The 13,635-nt window shown below is 41.9% G+C and overlaps 1 protein-coding gene across 1 annotated transcript in view; it reads left to right on the top strand.

Moving 5' to 3' along the window:
- The first annotated feature begins 34 nt into the window (after window positions 1-34).
- The window catches only part of PPM1H (protein phosphatase, Mg2+/Mn2+ dependent, 1H), a 76,193-nt gene continuing 62,592 nt past the window's right edge, over window positions 35-13,635 (top strand). The window contains exons 1-2 of the mRNA XM_009327686.1: window positions 35-203; window positions 9,036-9,380. Coding sequence (XP_009325961.1) covers window positions 9,174-9,380 — 207 coding nt within the window. The 5' untranslated portion in view covers window positions 35-203; window positions 9,036-9,173. The remainder of the gene's footprint in view (window positions 204-9,035; window positions 9,381-13,635) is intronic.

A 13,635-nucleotide genomic window follows, 5' to 3' on the forward strand; every position in this document is an offset into this window, starting at 1 on the left:
CTTTTTTTCCCCCCCCCCAACGCCCCCCCCCCAGGGTAATAAATGCAGGGAAGAGCAACGCACAATGAGATCAAGCCAGCTGTGAAGTCCTCTTTGTCAAGAAGAAAGCTGGAGGCGCTAATTCTACACCAAACAAGAACTCTTCAACAAAACGGAGGTCATCGCTGCCCAATGGAGAAGGTCTCCAGCTGAAAGACAATTCGGTAAGGAGACTTCTGTATCTTGTCAATGGAGAAGCACAAAATAAATATAAAAGGAAGTGGCAATATGACACTAAAAGACGTTTACTGAATGTTTCATATACTTTCAGTTACCTCTTATTAATTATCTCTGCTTAAATACAGAACACAACTATATTTTTCTTAGCTCTACTACTTGATTTTTGATTTCTTGCATTGAAAAATGCTCCTTGCATGTAAGACATTTTAGTTTAAAGATGGGGAGGGAAATACTCCTTGGATTTTCCTTTTTGTTTCATTTCTGAAAATATAATCCTGAGAAATTTACTGCTGCAGAATACTGTGAGTTTAATGGCTGTGGTTGACTTGTCCAGTGACAGTCACTGCAAGCATGGCAGTATCACTGTTTATACAGTCATACAATTTTATTAAGGGTTAGACAGTCATTTAGGTTCTTTTCACTGAAGCAGTATTGCATGTAGCAAGGATGGTTTATGCAGGTAGGGTAAGGTCATCCAGCACACTGAATTCAATGATTTTTGCGGACTATGGCTCCTCTCTTTGTGTGGAGAGTGATGTACGTCATGCACTTGTTTACTGGCAATCATTTGTTATTCTTCATCTGTCTTGTTTCCTGACTGGCTAATTACTTCATCTGCTCTTTAAGCATGAGCTCAGGCTCCAGCAACGATTGGTAGTGTGTGTTTGGTTCAGACATTTAGCCATGTAACACTAAATGCCCTGTCTGAATGTTGGAGTCGGTCGACGTGGGTATGCAGTCTTTCTGCTGCTGGGAGAACACAAGTTCTCCCTAAGTGATAATTAGTCTTTCAGTGGACTGTAAGTACCCTTTTTTGGTTTTTTGGGGTTTTGTTTTTGTTCTAAACCAGGTTGTGATTAGTAGTCTGCTTCAGTCTCTCTCCCAGAATCCCATGGCTTGGTACACCTGATGGCTGCAGGGGTCATCGGGGTCCTGAGCAACAAGCATTCCTCTTGCACTGTGTCCCTCCCCACCTCTTGCTCCTCGTGTTCTGTTTCATATTTCATTATTGCTGCAACATTTTCAGACTCTGACAGATTTTCCAGGTTTGCAAATAGCTCTGTTCTTTCTTCTTTCAAATCTTTCCTTAAATCACCTGTCCCAGTTCCTGTGTGTTGATATTCCTCATTGTATTCTGGCAGTCATGATTTTTTTTCAAGTACGTATTTGAACACTCCTGGATAAAGAATTGTGCCCTGTGCTTGCTGGGACTAATGAGTTCTGTGTCCACTCATGCAAGGCAAAACAGAATTTGTTTTAATAGTCTGTGTTTTGAAAAGTCTTTTCTAGAAAGCCCGTGCAACTGTCTGCTATTGGCTCATGCGGATGCTTGGTTCCATGAGTGTATTTAATTTTTGTATGCATTAATTATGTTTAATGAAGCAAGCATTTGGCCACAGTACTTGTTCATGTATATAAAACACATCAAGATAAGCAACAACGTGCTTCGGCCAGGTAATGGGTTTGTTTTGACGCAAAGGGCATCGCTGTGTCATGCACACAGCACACTGACACCCTGTGCAGTCACCAACCTGGGTAGGCACATCTTGGTGCTGTGCAGAGGTATGCTCTGATCTAACACCACATTTAATGATTCTATGATTCTATGATTTAATTTCCAGGCCTACCATGCGAGATACCTGGCCAGGGGCCTCTGCATCTGGGATGTGGGTGATTGTAGCTGTGCTGAATTTGCCTGTGTTTTCATATTTTGGGGGCATTCATGGGACATAGAAAGCTTTGTAGCAATGTTTCACAAAGTCCAGTTAACTTCGAGTAGTATCAGATGCTTCTTGAGAGCAAAAGGCACGCTATGTTGTATCTACTGTACTGCATGGTTAATCATCTTCCTCAGAAGGAACTCTTTTCCAAACATGACATAGTTAATATGTTTAGATTGCATTAAAAACACAGGGATATAAAACTGTTTCATTATTGGAAAGGTGTCTTCACTAGCCTTGATGGTATCCATCATTATGGTCATCATACTGTTATGATATCATAATGGTAGGGTCTATAAATTGACTGCATATTTTTGAAAGCTGTTCTTTTTATCCATTTTAAACTTAATGATTGTCAGCCTTGTTAAATATCCAATTGCCCTGTGTTATGAGAAGCATCTCGTAGAATATTCTGACTTTTCTTCATCTCTTCATTAGTGTATTTCCTACTTTGATTCTGTATTTTTTATCTCGATCGTGGAATAAATGGCTACTCCCTTCCAAGCTTCTCAAGAGAAACATTTTTATTTCAAATCTTCTGTTCTTTCTTCTATTTCTGACACATTTTGACCAGAAATGAGCATAATGTCTGAAGTGAGGAGCCAGCTGATCTGTATAATATAGTATACTGTTTTCATGCTACTTGTTATCGTATTCTTTATATGTTCTCTTCTTATCTACGGATTTACTTCTGTTTTCTAGATGATACTTGAATGAGTGCTATGGCACTCATTATTTAGCTGTGTAAAACCTATTCTACCATGTTATTAGACCACAGCTTGTGAATTTAAATTTGTAATATGTTTTCCCAAAACAGGCAGCATATTTCTGGAGAAAGTTTTCTACTAGAGGGCAGTCTTACACTATCAATTAGTAGGATTTTTTCCTTGGTACGTTTCTTTGCTGGTTGAATATATTTAAAAAGAAAAAAAAATGTACACATTTCTAGAATGTATCATACTTTTACATTTTCATATTTTTGTACTGTAAAGTATAATATTGTGTTTTGCCCTCACATAGCATTGTTAGCAAATATTTTTAAGGAGCGTATGAGTTGGTGTTAAATGGTGCAACTTACTCTGTATCAATAGGATGTAGAAATACAGACTTGAGACACTCCAGTGAATGGTATAATATCATCCCAGGAAGTATTTAGTAAGAAAGCCAGAGGCTGAATTCTGTAAATGCCGCCTAGGGAAATCCCACCGTAACACACGATCTGGAATAATCTCTGAGTGGTGAAGCACCTTGTAGAAATATTGAAGGAAGGCAGCATGAGGGAAGCAGTTATATTGAGTATTTGTCCAATGAAAAGAAAGATTTATTCTTGTTCTTGTTTAGTTTTTTAAAGTGTGGAGCACAAGGGAAATAGGAACTGGAACTTAAAAGTGTCTCTTAATTTAACAGAGTCCATTTCATTGTCCTCAGATTTTTCTTTTTTTCCCACAGACTCTTTGAGAAGGCCACATGCCATCTTTGTTTTACCCTGCTTTCTGGGAAGTTTGTGAAACTTAAATGGCAGCTTCATCTGAGGTTGTGTGATTATTGTTATTTAATGCTGACCCCATCAGTGCAGCCCCACGCTTTGGCAAGGCAGCATAGGGGAGTTGGAGATCCACCGGTTGTCCGTGTGGGTTGGGTGCTGCTGTCATGGCCTTGACTCTGCGGGTGGACTCTGGAGAGCTTTTGAGGGTGGGAAGGAGGAGGTGATGGGCCAGAAGTGAGGAGATGAAGTGAACGTTTCTTCAGCCCCAACACACACAATAATCCAAGGAAACCTGTTAAATAGCATAAATAGGTTTTTCTTCTTGAAAGAGCAGGTGATAAACTGAGCAGGGCAGTGAAAAAAAAGGCTCTGCAAATTCAACTCTAATTCTCTCCCCTTTCCCCCACCCCACTCCACTGCTGCTTGGTTAATCATGTTTGCCCTCTGTACCCATTCAGGAGCATTCACTTTTAAATTGCATAGCTTTTCCAGTGGTACTATTTTTAAATGCCTTTAGCTACAGGGTACCTTGCTGATGAATACTGAAGACCATCAGTGAGTGAAATGGGAATCCTATGCCAGGATATTGTCATAATGACAGTCAGGTTGCAGGACTTAATGTGATGCATTATTAATTGTCATTGTAATGTGAAGATACATAATTATTAATTCTGCAGTTTTCTTTGTCACAAAGATGGGACGGAGTATTTGTTTTGTGTGACACAAGGCTGTTTGCCTACCAGGTAGCTGAACATATCATCAGTAACATGAGGAGGCTTTTCTCTGAGGATGAGGTGGCAATTGCTCACCCAGTTCAGGTTTTGAGAACTGAAGATGTGCTCTAATGCATTTTGTGAGTGTAGTTCATATTTGGAACAATAATAGTTGGGGTGGGTTGCGGTTTTCAGAATAAATCTTTAGTGGCAACATGATTTATTTGCCTGTTTGGAATTAGCTTCATTAAAAAAATTTCTAAAGGATTGCAATGTAAGACCACTGTCTAGCTTACCTGAAAAATTTGTCCCAATTGATTGCTATATATTGTTAAGGCTGCCCATTTTTTTTCTATAACTGAGCCCCTATTATGTGTGTGTGTGTGTGTGTGTATATATGCATACTCGTTCATGATTTCTCATCCTTTGCTTGACCCAAAACTTTGCATGTCTTAATTATATTTTATAATTGCAAAACAAAGGAGACTACGGCTGAACCTTCCTGAAAGCTAGGTCAGCAGTTGAGGAGCCTGAAGCTTATTAAATCTCTTAGTGCATACTAGAAATGAATTGTAAGATCAGTGCAGCGAAGGATCTGTTTGCTTTTCATGTATCTGGTAGCTCTTCAGAATGTTGTTAAATCTGAATCTTTTGAAAGAAAATCTAAAATAAATCACTGTGACCAATCATACTCCTACTTGAGGCCTCTGTCCAGTTAAAAGAACAAATGGAGACTGATGTTTGAAAGACTGCTTTCGACAGAATAACGCCAGACCTAGTAGAAATAGATGTCTTGTTCTCTGAGAGTTTGCAGAATGTCAATACTTTTGGGAAGAAGTTCAAACTCCCAAATGTGAAAGAGAGAACAGCCATGCATATGCATACAAAAATAGGTAATAGCTTGGTGGCTACGGAGGTCATCTCAGCTGTGGGAGGAAAAGCAAGGACCTTTTTGTGCTTTTTGTCTCATCTGTGTGCCCTGACTGCTGGCCCTGGTTCATTCTCTGAGTCGCTGCTTTATTTGCCCCATATATTTAATTCTCATCAAATTGGTATGGTTTTGGAGAATTCATTTCTTTCAAACAGAGAAGCTGTTTTTATTCTCAGGGTGGGGGAAATGAATTTGTTTCTTCTTCCTTTTTTAGACAGCTAATAGGTTATTCACGGTTATACTCTCTTTGCTAGTTCAAAAGTAAATGAAGCTTTGTAGGAATACATAGAAGTTTCTGGAGACTAATATTTAGGTTACAGTAATGCCTGCAGATCCCAACTGAAGTTAAGGCCCTAGAGCATCTCACACAGAATGTGTGTATAAGAGCAGTGTTGTGGTAGTCATCTCCCCTGACTGTATATGCTTTTAATACAGACCTCTCGGTTATCTAGGGTACTTCCACAGTTGATAGGGAGAAATAAATCTACTTTGGAATGAGATGAGCGTAGTCTGAAAGTACGGGATTTTTTACTCCCTGCTAAGTATAAGGGCAATTTAGAGAACTGTCTTGGAGGTGTGCAGTGTAGATGTCTGAACTTAGCTGAACTGGTAGCAACACCCTCTTGTTTAAGAATTACTAGTCCAAAAAGGACAAGATCAGGGAACTCCAGAAGAACCACCGTAGCTGACGTGGCCACGCTGTGTTCATGTCAGTGACAGCCCGAGAATACAGCTGAGGCCCATGGGAGCTTCTCTGTCCTAATTTGTGCTGCCCATTGGCTTAGAGGAAATAAGTGGTAACATTTCAATTTCACTTTTTGTCATGGGCCATTGTTCTGGTCTGTTTTAAAGCTTCCCGGTCTCTGATGGCACCTTATTTGACTACCCAGTTCACATGAGGCTTGTTCAGTGTTGGACATATCCAGTGTTGTGCTCATAATAATGAGAGTGAATTACGTTAATAACTGTTCTCCTTTATTTTCTGAAAAACTCTAATACAGACTTTGGTGGGGGCTTTCTTTGGAAAACTTAAGAAAATTGGGGGGAAGGGGTTTAAACTTGTTCTTAATCGTAAGTTTCTGTTATAGTTTGGGGGCAGGGGGAGGGCAATGACAAAATATCTTCTTCCTCTAGGTGGAAGGTAAAATATTTCCATTTCAGTCAGAGGTGTAATGCCTTTATGCTTTTTCCCCCAAAGGCAGCACATCTCCAAAGGAGTAGCACCTTTCGAATGACATGAGGACATAAGCTGTGGAAGCATTATCCATGGTGCATCATGAGGTGGATATTGGCTAGGGAGCCAAACCCTAAGAGAAGAATGGGAGCAGAAGTAGTTTGATCTACAACTCCCAGGAGGCACAGTGTCGCTATTTTGAATAAATTATTTCAGTTTTCAGCTGAAATATTTTCACTTTGGGATACTTGTTTCTGTTGGCAAAATACTTTACATTTTGCATGAATAGCAATCTATTTTTACAAACAGGTTTTTTAGTCAGTAATCCTGTTATCCGTTAAAAATGGCTTAAACAGAATTTTACAGCCAACTGTTGTGTGAACTTGGAGGGATTCTGAGCCCAGAGCAAGCTAGCACAACTGCCAGTCATGCCTTCAGGGGTGAAGTTTCACAACAGGTTTTTTTGTGAATTTACCAGACTGGGTAAGTGGGTGGGTCTGCCTAAGGAGCCGCATTTGGAAATGTGTACATTTGTTGGTGTTTCTACCATTACAGGTTGTATCTATCCTGTATGATCCTTACTGTGGTAAGTAATTCAGTAGGACAATACTCCCTTTTCTCAGCATTTCAGTAATGAAATGAGGAGTGCACATTAGACTGCTGATTTCCTTCTCTTGGAGGAACTCTCCACTGTGTAGATGACTATATTGTTAATGCACTGGTTAAGAATATGAACTTTACTACAGCAGCAATGCCATAAGCTAAAAAAAAAAATACTTTTACGTAATTTTTATAATCAAGGCTTTTAAATGTGCATTTCAACAAAGTTATAAGTAATAATGCTCATTCAGCAATGAATTCTGCCTTTTGAACAGCATGAACTTGTAGTGATGGTCTATATACATGTTGCTAGAAGAGACATTTTGCATTAGGTTTTGGATTTTGTAGCTCGAGGCAATAACGAATGATGTCTTTTGGATCTGCAAATGACAATTCATGGTGCTCTTACTCCAACCTGTCTGCCATGTCCTGCAGCCAGTGGTTGGCACCTTTGTGGAGCAGCTGGAAGCAGAAAGTAAAAGGAGCTGCAGTTCACAGCCCTGTCTATAAGTTTGAAATAAGCAGTGTTTTGGGCATGAGGTGCTGGGATGCAGGTGGTGCCTAAACTGTTGCGTAAGGGAGCAGTGTTCGGGTGAATGAAACAAATCACGTCTGTCATCCTAAATTAGACCACAGTCGGCATGACATGCAGATATAATTTTTAAGCTCTTTGACTGCAGTGAGATCTAGGTTATGCTTTCTTAGTATGAGGTGTTTTGCAACAGTATTGCCTGATTTCTGTCCCTTGCAAAATGATTTATTTCTAAATCTGTATTAGTCCACCCACATCTGACTTGCAAGGCAGCCCCACAAACGGTTGTTTCAGCATAGCTGGGAGAAGGTGCAGGATTAAGAAGAAATGGAGGGGAAAGGAGAGACTGGAAAGATTCTTTCCACGTGCTCCTGCCAAATATGCTGTCATGCAAAGACAGGTATTGTTATGCTTTAAATGCTTCCCTGAGGATTCCTAGGTGAATTTCTCCCCCAAAAAGTTGAGGTTATCTAGGGTATGGCTCCTTGGTATTTTTCAGGCAGATCGGAGCTTGTGCTGCCCAGAACTTAGTCTGCCTCCAGCCCTGAGTTAATGGGCCCTATCTGAGTGATAGGGCACCCCACCACAAAAACATGGGTTTTGCTCAAATCAGAGCAATAGTGGAGCTGACTGACACCTGTCAGAGGAGACTGTGTGGAGCAGAAAGAGAGAAATATTTGAAAATCGCATCATTGATCAATAACTGCTGAACAAATATATAACATTACCACATATACCTTCATTTTAATAATGAGGTCTACAAAATTTACTTTTTCTGGATACGCTGCCTATATGAGAGCAGTTGTGCTGACTGGCATGCTAGGAGTTGAGCTAAGGTATATGATCTAAAAGCATACTATTATGCCGAGACCTATACCAAAACACTTGCATAGCTCTTCTGATTAGAGGGTATGTAACTCCAGTACTGTACAGGAAACTTTTCAGAGGACTGCGAAGAACTAGGCAGTGAGCGTGTAGGCTATCACGGGTGGAGTGCAGCTGATCCCACTGGTGTCCGCCATCCTTGAGGACCTCTGCGCTGCGCGGTTTCATGGGCTGGCACAAGCAGGGAAAGCCTGAGCTGTCCCATCTGCCAGCACGGATGGACCTTATCTACCAGTCGTGGAAGTGGGGATCACATCTTGTTACTAGGTGTCAAACTGAGGTCCTTCATCTCATGCCTAGTGGGAAAAACAAGGTCTGTCACGGAAGTGTCAGGTGCTGTCTTGTGTAGAATTTTGGTCTCCATGGTGGTAGGTTCATCGTTTACCAATGATGTGATTTTTGAATGCTTTTCTTCTGATGTACACAGTCATTAGGAAATTAACTTAGTCTCACAGTGCTAGCTGTGCTTGGTCAGTGCATCATGTGATGGCTGTAAGGTAAGAAAGATTGCAAGTTCAGCCTTTTTTTTTTGAGGGGGTTACGGAAAAGAAAAAAGAAAAAAAAATGGTGGGGATGTGTGACAAAAATAAGCATCTCCTTCTTGCTGGAGCTGTACTGACACAGTGGGTATTTCTCCATTTCAGAAAGAAGGTTACCTCTGGGAAAGTTACCTGTGTTTTACCTGCTGCCCCTGTGCCACCGGTCACCTCACTCATGGCTGTGTAATGGTGATCATCTCTTTTCCTTCCCTTTCTTCCCCTTCTGCTTCCCCAGGACACAGATGGGATCAACCTGTACTACTGGTCCCTGTTTGATGGACACGCTGGGTCGGGGGCAGCTGTGGTCGCTTCCAAACTGCTGCAGCACCATATCCTGGAGCAGCTGCAGGAGATCGTGGACATCCTGAGGAACATGACGGTCCTCCCACCCACCTGCCTGGGAGAGGAGCCCGACAACGCGGCCACAAACAGCAGGACGCTGACACGGGCAGCCTCCCTGCGTGGTGGTGTGGGTGCCCCAGGCTCACCCAGCACCCCTCCAACACGCTTCTTCACCGAGAAGAAGATCCCACACGAGTGCCTGGTTATTGGGGCCATAGAAAGTGCGTTCAAGGAAATGGTATGTGTATCTCAGGGCTCTGAAGTCCTTGTTGCATACATTAATGAGTCACATGGCCTGGAGAAGATGAACATTTAGGGATTTTTTTTTCACTTTTTTTTTTTTTCTTCCCCTACTTAAACACCATCTGAGTGTGGACAGAATTATTTAAGAGCCTCAACAGCTTACCTGGTACATCCCTGTGAGGCAGGAACTGCATCTTAAGTCCCAGGCAGCACCATGACACGTTTGTGGATTACTTGACTCTTAGAAGCTTGGTGCTCTCTTTCTTTTTTCTCTCTTCCTCCCCCCCCCAAAAATTAGTATTGCCTCACAGTAGCAGATTTCAGCATTGGCTGTTGTCATAGGGCTGTGTATATGGGCATGCACTTTACAAAGCCTCGTTGCCCTACCGGGGCAGCAGCAAAGGCTTTCAGCATTCCTTGCACCACCAACACACCTTGTTCTTGTTGCCCACAGCTACATAAACAGGTCATAAAAGGTCACATCAGGGACGTGGATGAGGGGCAGCATCCTTGATCCAATGACCTGTAGTTCACGTTAGCGTTGGAGTGGCTCATAAAGCACAGCAACGACTGTAGAGAGTGTGTGTGCGGCTCTTGACTGAGGCAGCTTGGGTGCGGGTGAGTGGGGCATGAAGTACATTCCTACCACCCACTTGACTTGTGTACAGCATGAACAACTCGGAGGAAATCACTACCCTATGGAAACAGAACATCCATCAATTTCCCTATGGAAGGCTGGTTTTTCTCTTTTGTAATTGATGTAGCTGCTCTGCACCCCTCTCCCTTCACTTCTCCATGTTATTAAAAATAATTCTTGTCAGGCAGAGCAGAGGCTTGGCCTGCCAGTGAGAACATGCAGATCAGGTCTTGGGAGATCTGATCTTGTTCTTTCTTCTTTTTTAATTTTTTTTTTTTGTTTTTAGAAAAGCCTCTTACTTGAGCAGAAGGTTTTTGAACTAATGAGTGTTTCCCAGAGGTTTTATTGTCTGAAAAGAAGTATTCGATTATTGTTTTTCCTGATCCATGTGAATTTTGATCAGTACATGCATCTAATTAGAGACTACAGTTGTTATAACAAGTGGTGCTTCACTTTGAATTCTGAATAGCAGCAATATCTTGCTCGATTGTCCTTTCTCCCCAGGGAAGTGCAGGCAACAGACCCACCAGCTGGGTTTGGACAGCATCATCTGACTTTTAGGTGGGTAGGTCCAGGAGCGGGATCCACAGCCGTGGCTTAGGCATCATTCAGTGTGGGGCATGCGAGCAGGTTTATGCACTGTGGCTAGTGGGCTCAGTTTCTGCTAGCTGAAAAGAGAGAGGAGGACGCATGAAAAACTCCTGTCAGTTTAGCATGCCCTTTTCAGAAAGGGAGGACTAGCTTGCTGCCCTCTTTTTCAAGAAAGAAGGGAAAAGATGACACTGCCCATCCACTGCACCCTAGTGGGTTCAGAGCATTCTTGAGAGAGGGACACCGGTTTCATGCTTCAGTTGGGACGATTTCCAGGCCAGAAGGGTGCCAGGCTGAGTGCGTGACATGACTCTCTCTCTCTCCCTCCCCTGTTGAAACTGGCTCCAAGTGCAGGAGAGATGAGAAATGGAGTTTCATGGGACTGGAAAGTGAAAGTAAGAGAGCAAAAGAAGGGCCATTTCAAGTGCTCTACGTTTCTTGTGAGAGCAACATGTGCATTACCCATTGCTGCCTTCCTGAACACGTCTGAGTGAGCAGGGCTGTTACTGCCCTGCTGTATTTTGAGTTCACACCTCTGTTTGGCAGGCGTTCACACAGATGACCATCTCGGCTCATGTCCAGGCACCTGACTGCTTGGGAGGGCTTTTATGGATAGAGTATGACAAATGCAGAAACCCTGCATAACTTGCTACAGATACAATGTCTGGGTATTCTATGTACAGGTCATAGTAATCTGTCCTCCCTTTTTCTAAACTGAAGTCCAGAGAATATTTTCTTTTCCTCCCTGTGCCTTTGTTCATATGCTACAGATCAGATACCTTAATTCCCACTTTTGCTCTTTATCAGAGAGCTGAAGTTTGTTGCCCATCTTTGCTATATAAATGACTCTGTGTCTACCACAATGCAATACAATTTCAGCATTAAGTTTTACATTAAAAAGAAGTCTTAATAAAAACGGTCAGATTAAGAAATAGATAATTATATCTACTTTAAGCTCTTGTGGGAGTCTTGTGCTTATAATTGATTTAGGCAAAAGAGTATTTTCTTTTATCCGTGTAAGCTGAGATTCTTCGTCTCCTTTTTTCCTAGTGCTCACTACTGCTTGCAATGATTGATCTTCCTTCTGCCTCTGTCTAACTTCCTGCTAGCTTATACTCCTAATAGTCTTTGGGTGAAGATTTTGGGCCTTTTCCACAGCACATTGTTTATTCAGCCCTATTTTGTACTGGAACGTCATGGATGTTGTTAAGTTAGGTCAACGCAGTTGAGATGTGCATAATGCACAAGGGGTTTCTTGCCAGCAGAGTATCATTTTACCTGGCACTTGGTGAAAGCTCATGTTTCCTGGACACGTAGGCAAACTTCTTGTTGTTTCCTGAAACACCCATCGCTGCAAAGGAGCCCTCTGAACCTGGTGAAAATGCTGAGTAGATACAGAAACCTTTTTTGGTTTTGTTTTGGTTGTGGTTTTTTGTTTTTTTTTTTTAAAACAGTCCAACCTGACAGCTTGTCCCCTTTTCCTGGGAGCATTTAGCATATCGTTACTTTTTTCCCCAACTGCCTTTTGAATTCTAGTTAAGCTCTCCCTGTTTTTGCCTCAAGTCTCAAATAAAATGCAATTCATCCCTTTCAAAAGGCTTTTCTTAAGTTATTTTTCCTTTATTGGGTGTGGTTTCCTTTGGACAGTGCTTGTCTGACAGCTACATGCAGTAAAACACTGTGGAAAGCTGACACAGACCAAGTCATTGCCTAACTTAGAAATTTAACAATTAAGCTGTCCCCTTTTTGAAGTACTTCTAGATGGTGTTCTCTGATTGTGTTGGAATTGGGATTAGCAAGTTTGTGTTGTGTTCTCAGACAATTTACTGTCCTGTTTAAAAAATAAAAAATGCTCCATGTCAGTAATTGTCAGTGATCACAGTTATTCCAGTTTTAAAAGGAAATAAATAAGCTCAAGTACTGAAGGAATCATAAGTCAAACCTCTAATTTTCATCTCTTGAGGTTTAAGATGTGGATTTATAGATTCGGTTCTAGGGAGCCAGGAGGGATGTTTTCAAGTGCTGTTCTGTACTGGATAGAAGCATCAAACTATAATCCCTTCCCTGTATTTAACCTTGTATACATGTGTGTGATGTAGTATGTATTTTAAAAAAGATTAAGGGGAGAGAGCACCTATTCCCCATTGAACCCTGTCTAATTTTGGATGGGAAAAAATGGCACAGAACTAGTCTGTATGATTTATTGGAAGGTATAAGTTTGTATACATTGTATGATGATTTCCTTCTTTATTGAGATTTTTTTGACTTGGATGAAATCTAGACAGGTGCTTTTGCAAGATTGGTGCCATTTTGATTTGAACAATCTTGAGAGAGCAACATATGTTGTACGGTTTTCCTTTTGAAAAGCTTCCTCTGATTAAATAGCCAGTAGAAATGGGGGGGGTGAAACAGTGTTACAGGCATTTTGATGCCTTTTTGACAGAGGTAAAGCAGATTAAGGAGTTAATTTTGTCTTTATGTCTTCTGAAACATGATTTTTCTTTAAATTTTTTTTTTTTTAAGCAGATACCTGATGTGTCTGTAGGGAGTAAAGCTGCTTTCTGTCATAGCAAGATTGAGATCCTGGAGGAAAGGCCCCTACTCTGAGGAAGGATATAGCTGAAAAATAGTTACTTTAGTTGTTGCAGTATGCTAACTTGTTGTAATGATGATACTGCAATTTGAATGTACCTAGCTCTGTTTTCCAGGTCCTAAATTCTAAAACTTAGCATCGGGTATAGCTGGCATTTGCTTTTTGTGCTGCCACACTTGCTGCTTTCATGCCATCTCCCCTGCCGCTGCAGCGCTTGCATCGGTGCTGTGCACCAGCAACCTGCGCACGCAAGCCCGCCTCGCTGAGGCTGTCGGTGGCGAGTGTGCTGGTTGCGCTTTGTGTGCCCAACACACATGGCTCACGGCAGGTGGAAGAAAAGCTGGGGCTCTGCAGCCCCCCAAGAGCCGCCAGCCCACGCCACGCTCTGCGGCTCCGCGAGGCGCCCGAGCCCCTCCACAGGGGCTCCAC

Source organism: Pygoscelis adeliae, unplaced genomic scaffold (genome assembly GCF_000699105.1).
Source record: "Pygoscelis adeliae isolate BGI_AS28 unplaced genomic scaffold, ASM69910v1 Scaffold113, whole genome shotgun sequence".
Taxonomy (NCBI): domain Eukaryota; kingdom Metazoa; phylum Chordata; class Aves; order Sphenisciformes; family Spheniscidae; genus Pygoscelis; species Pygoscelis adeliae.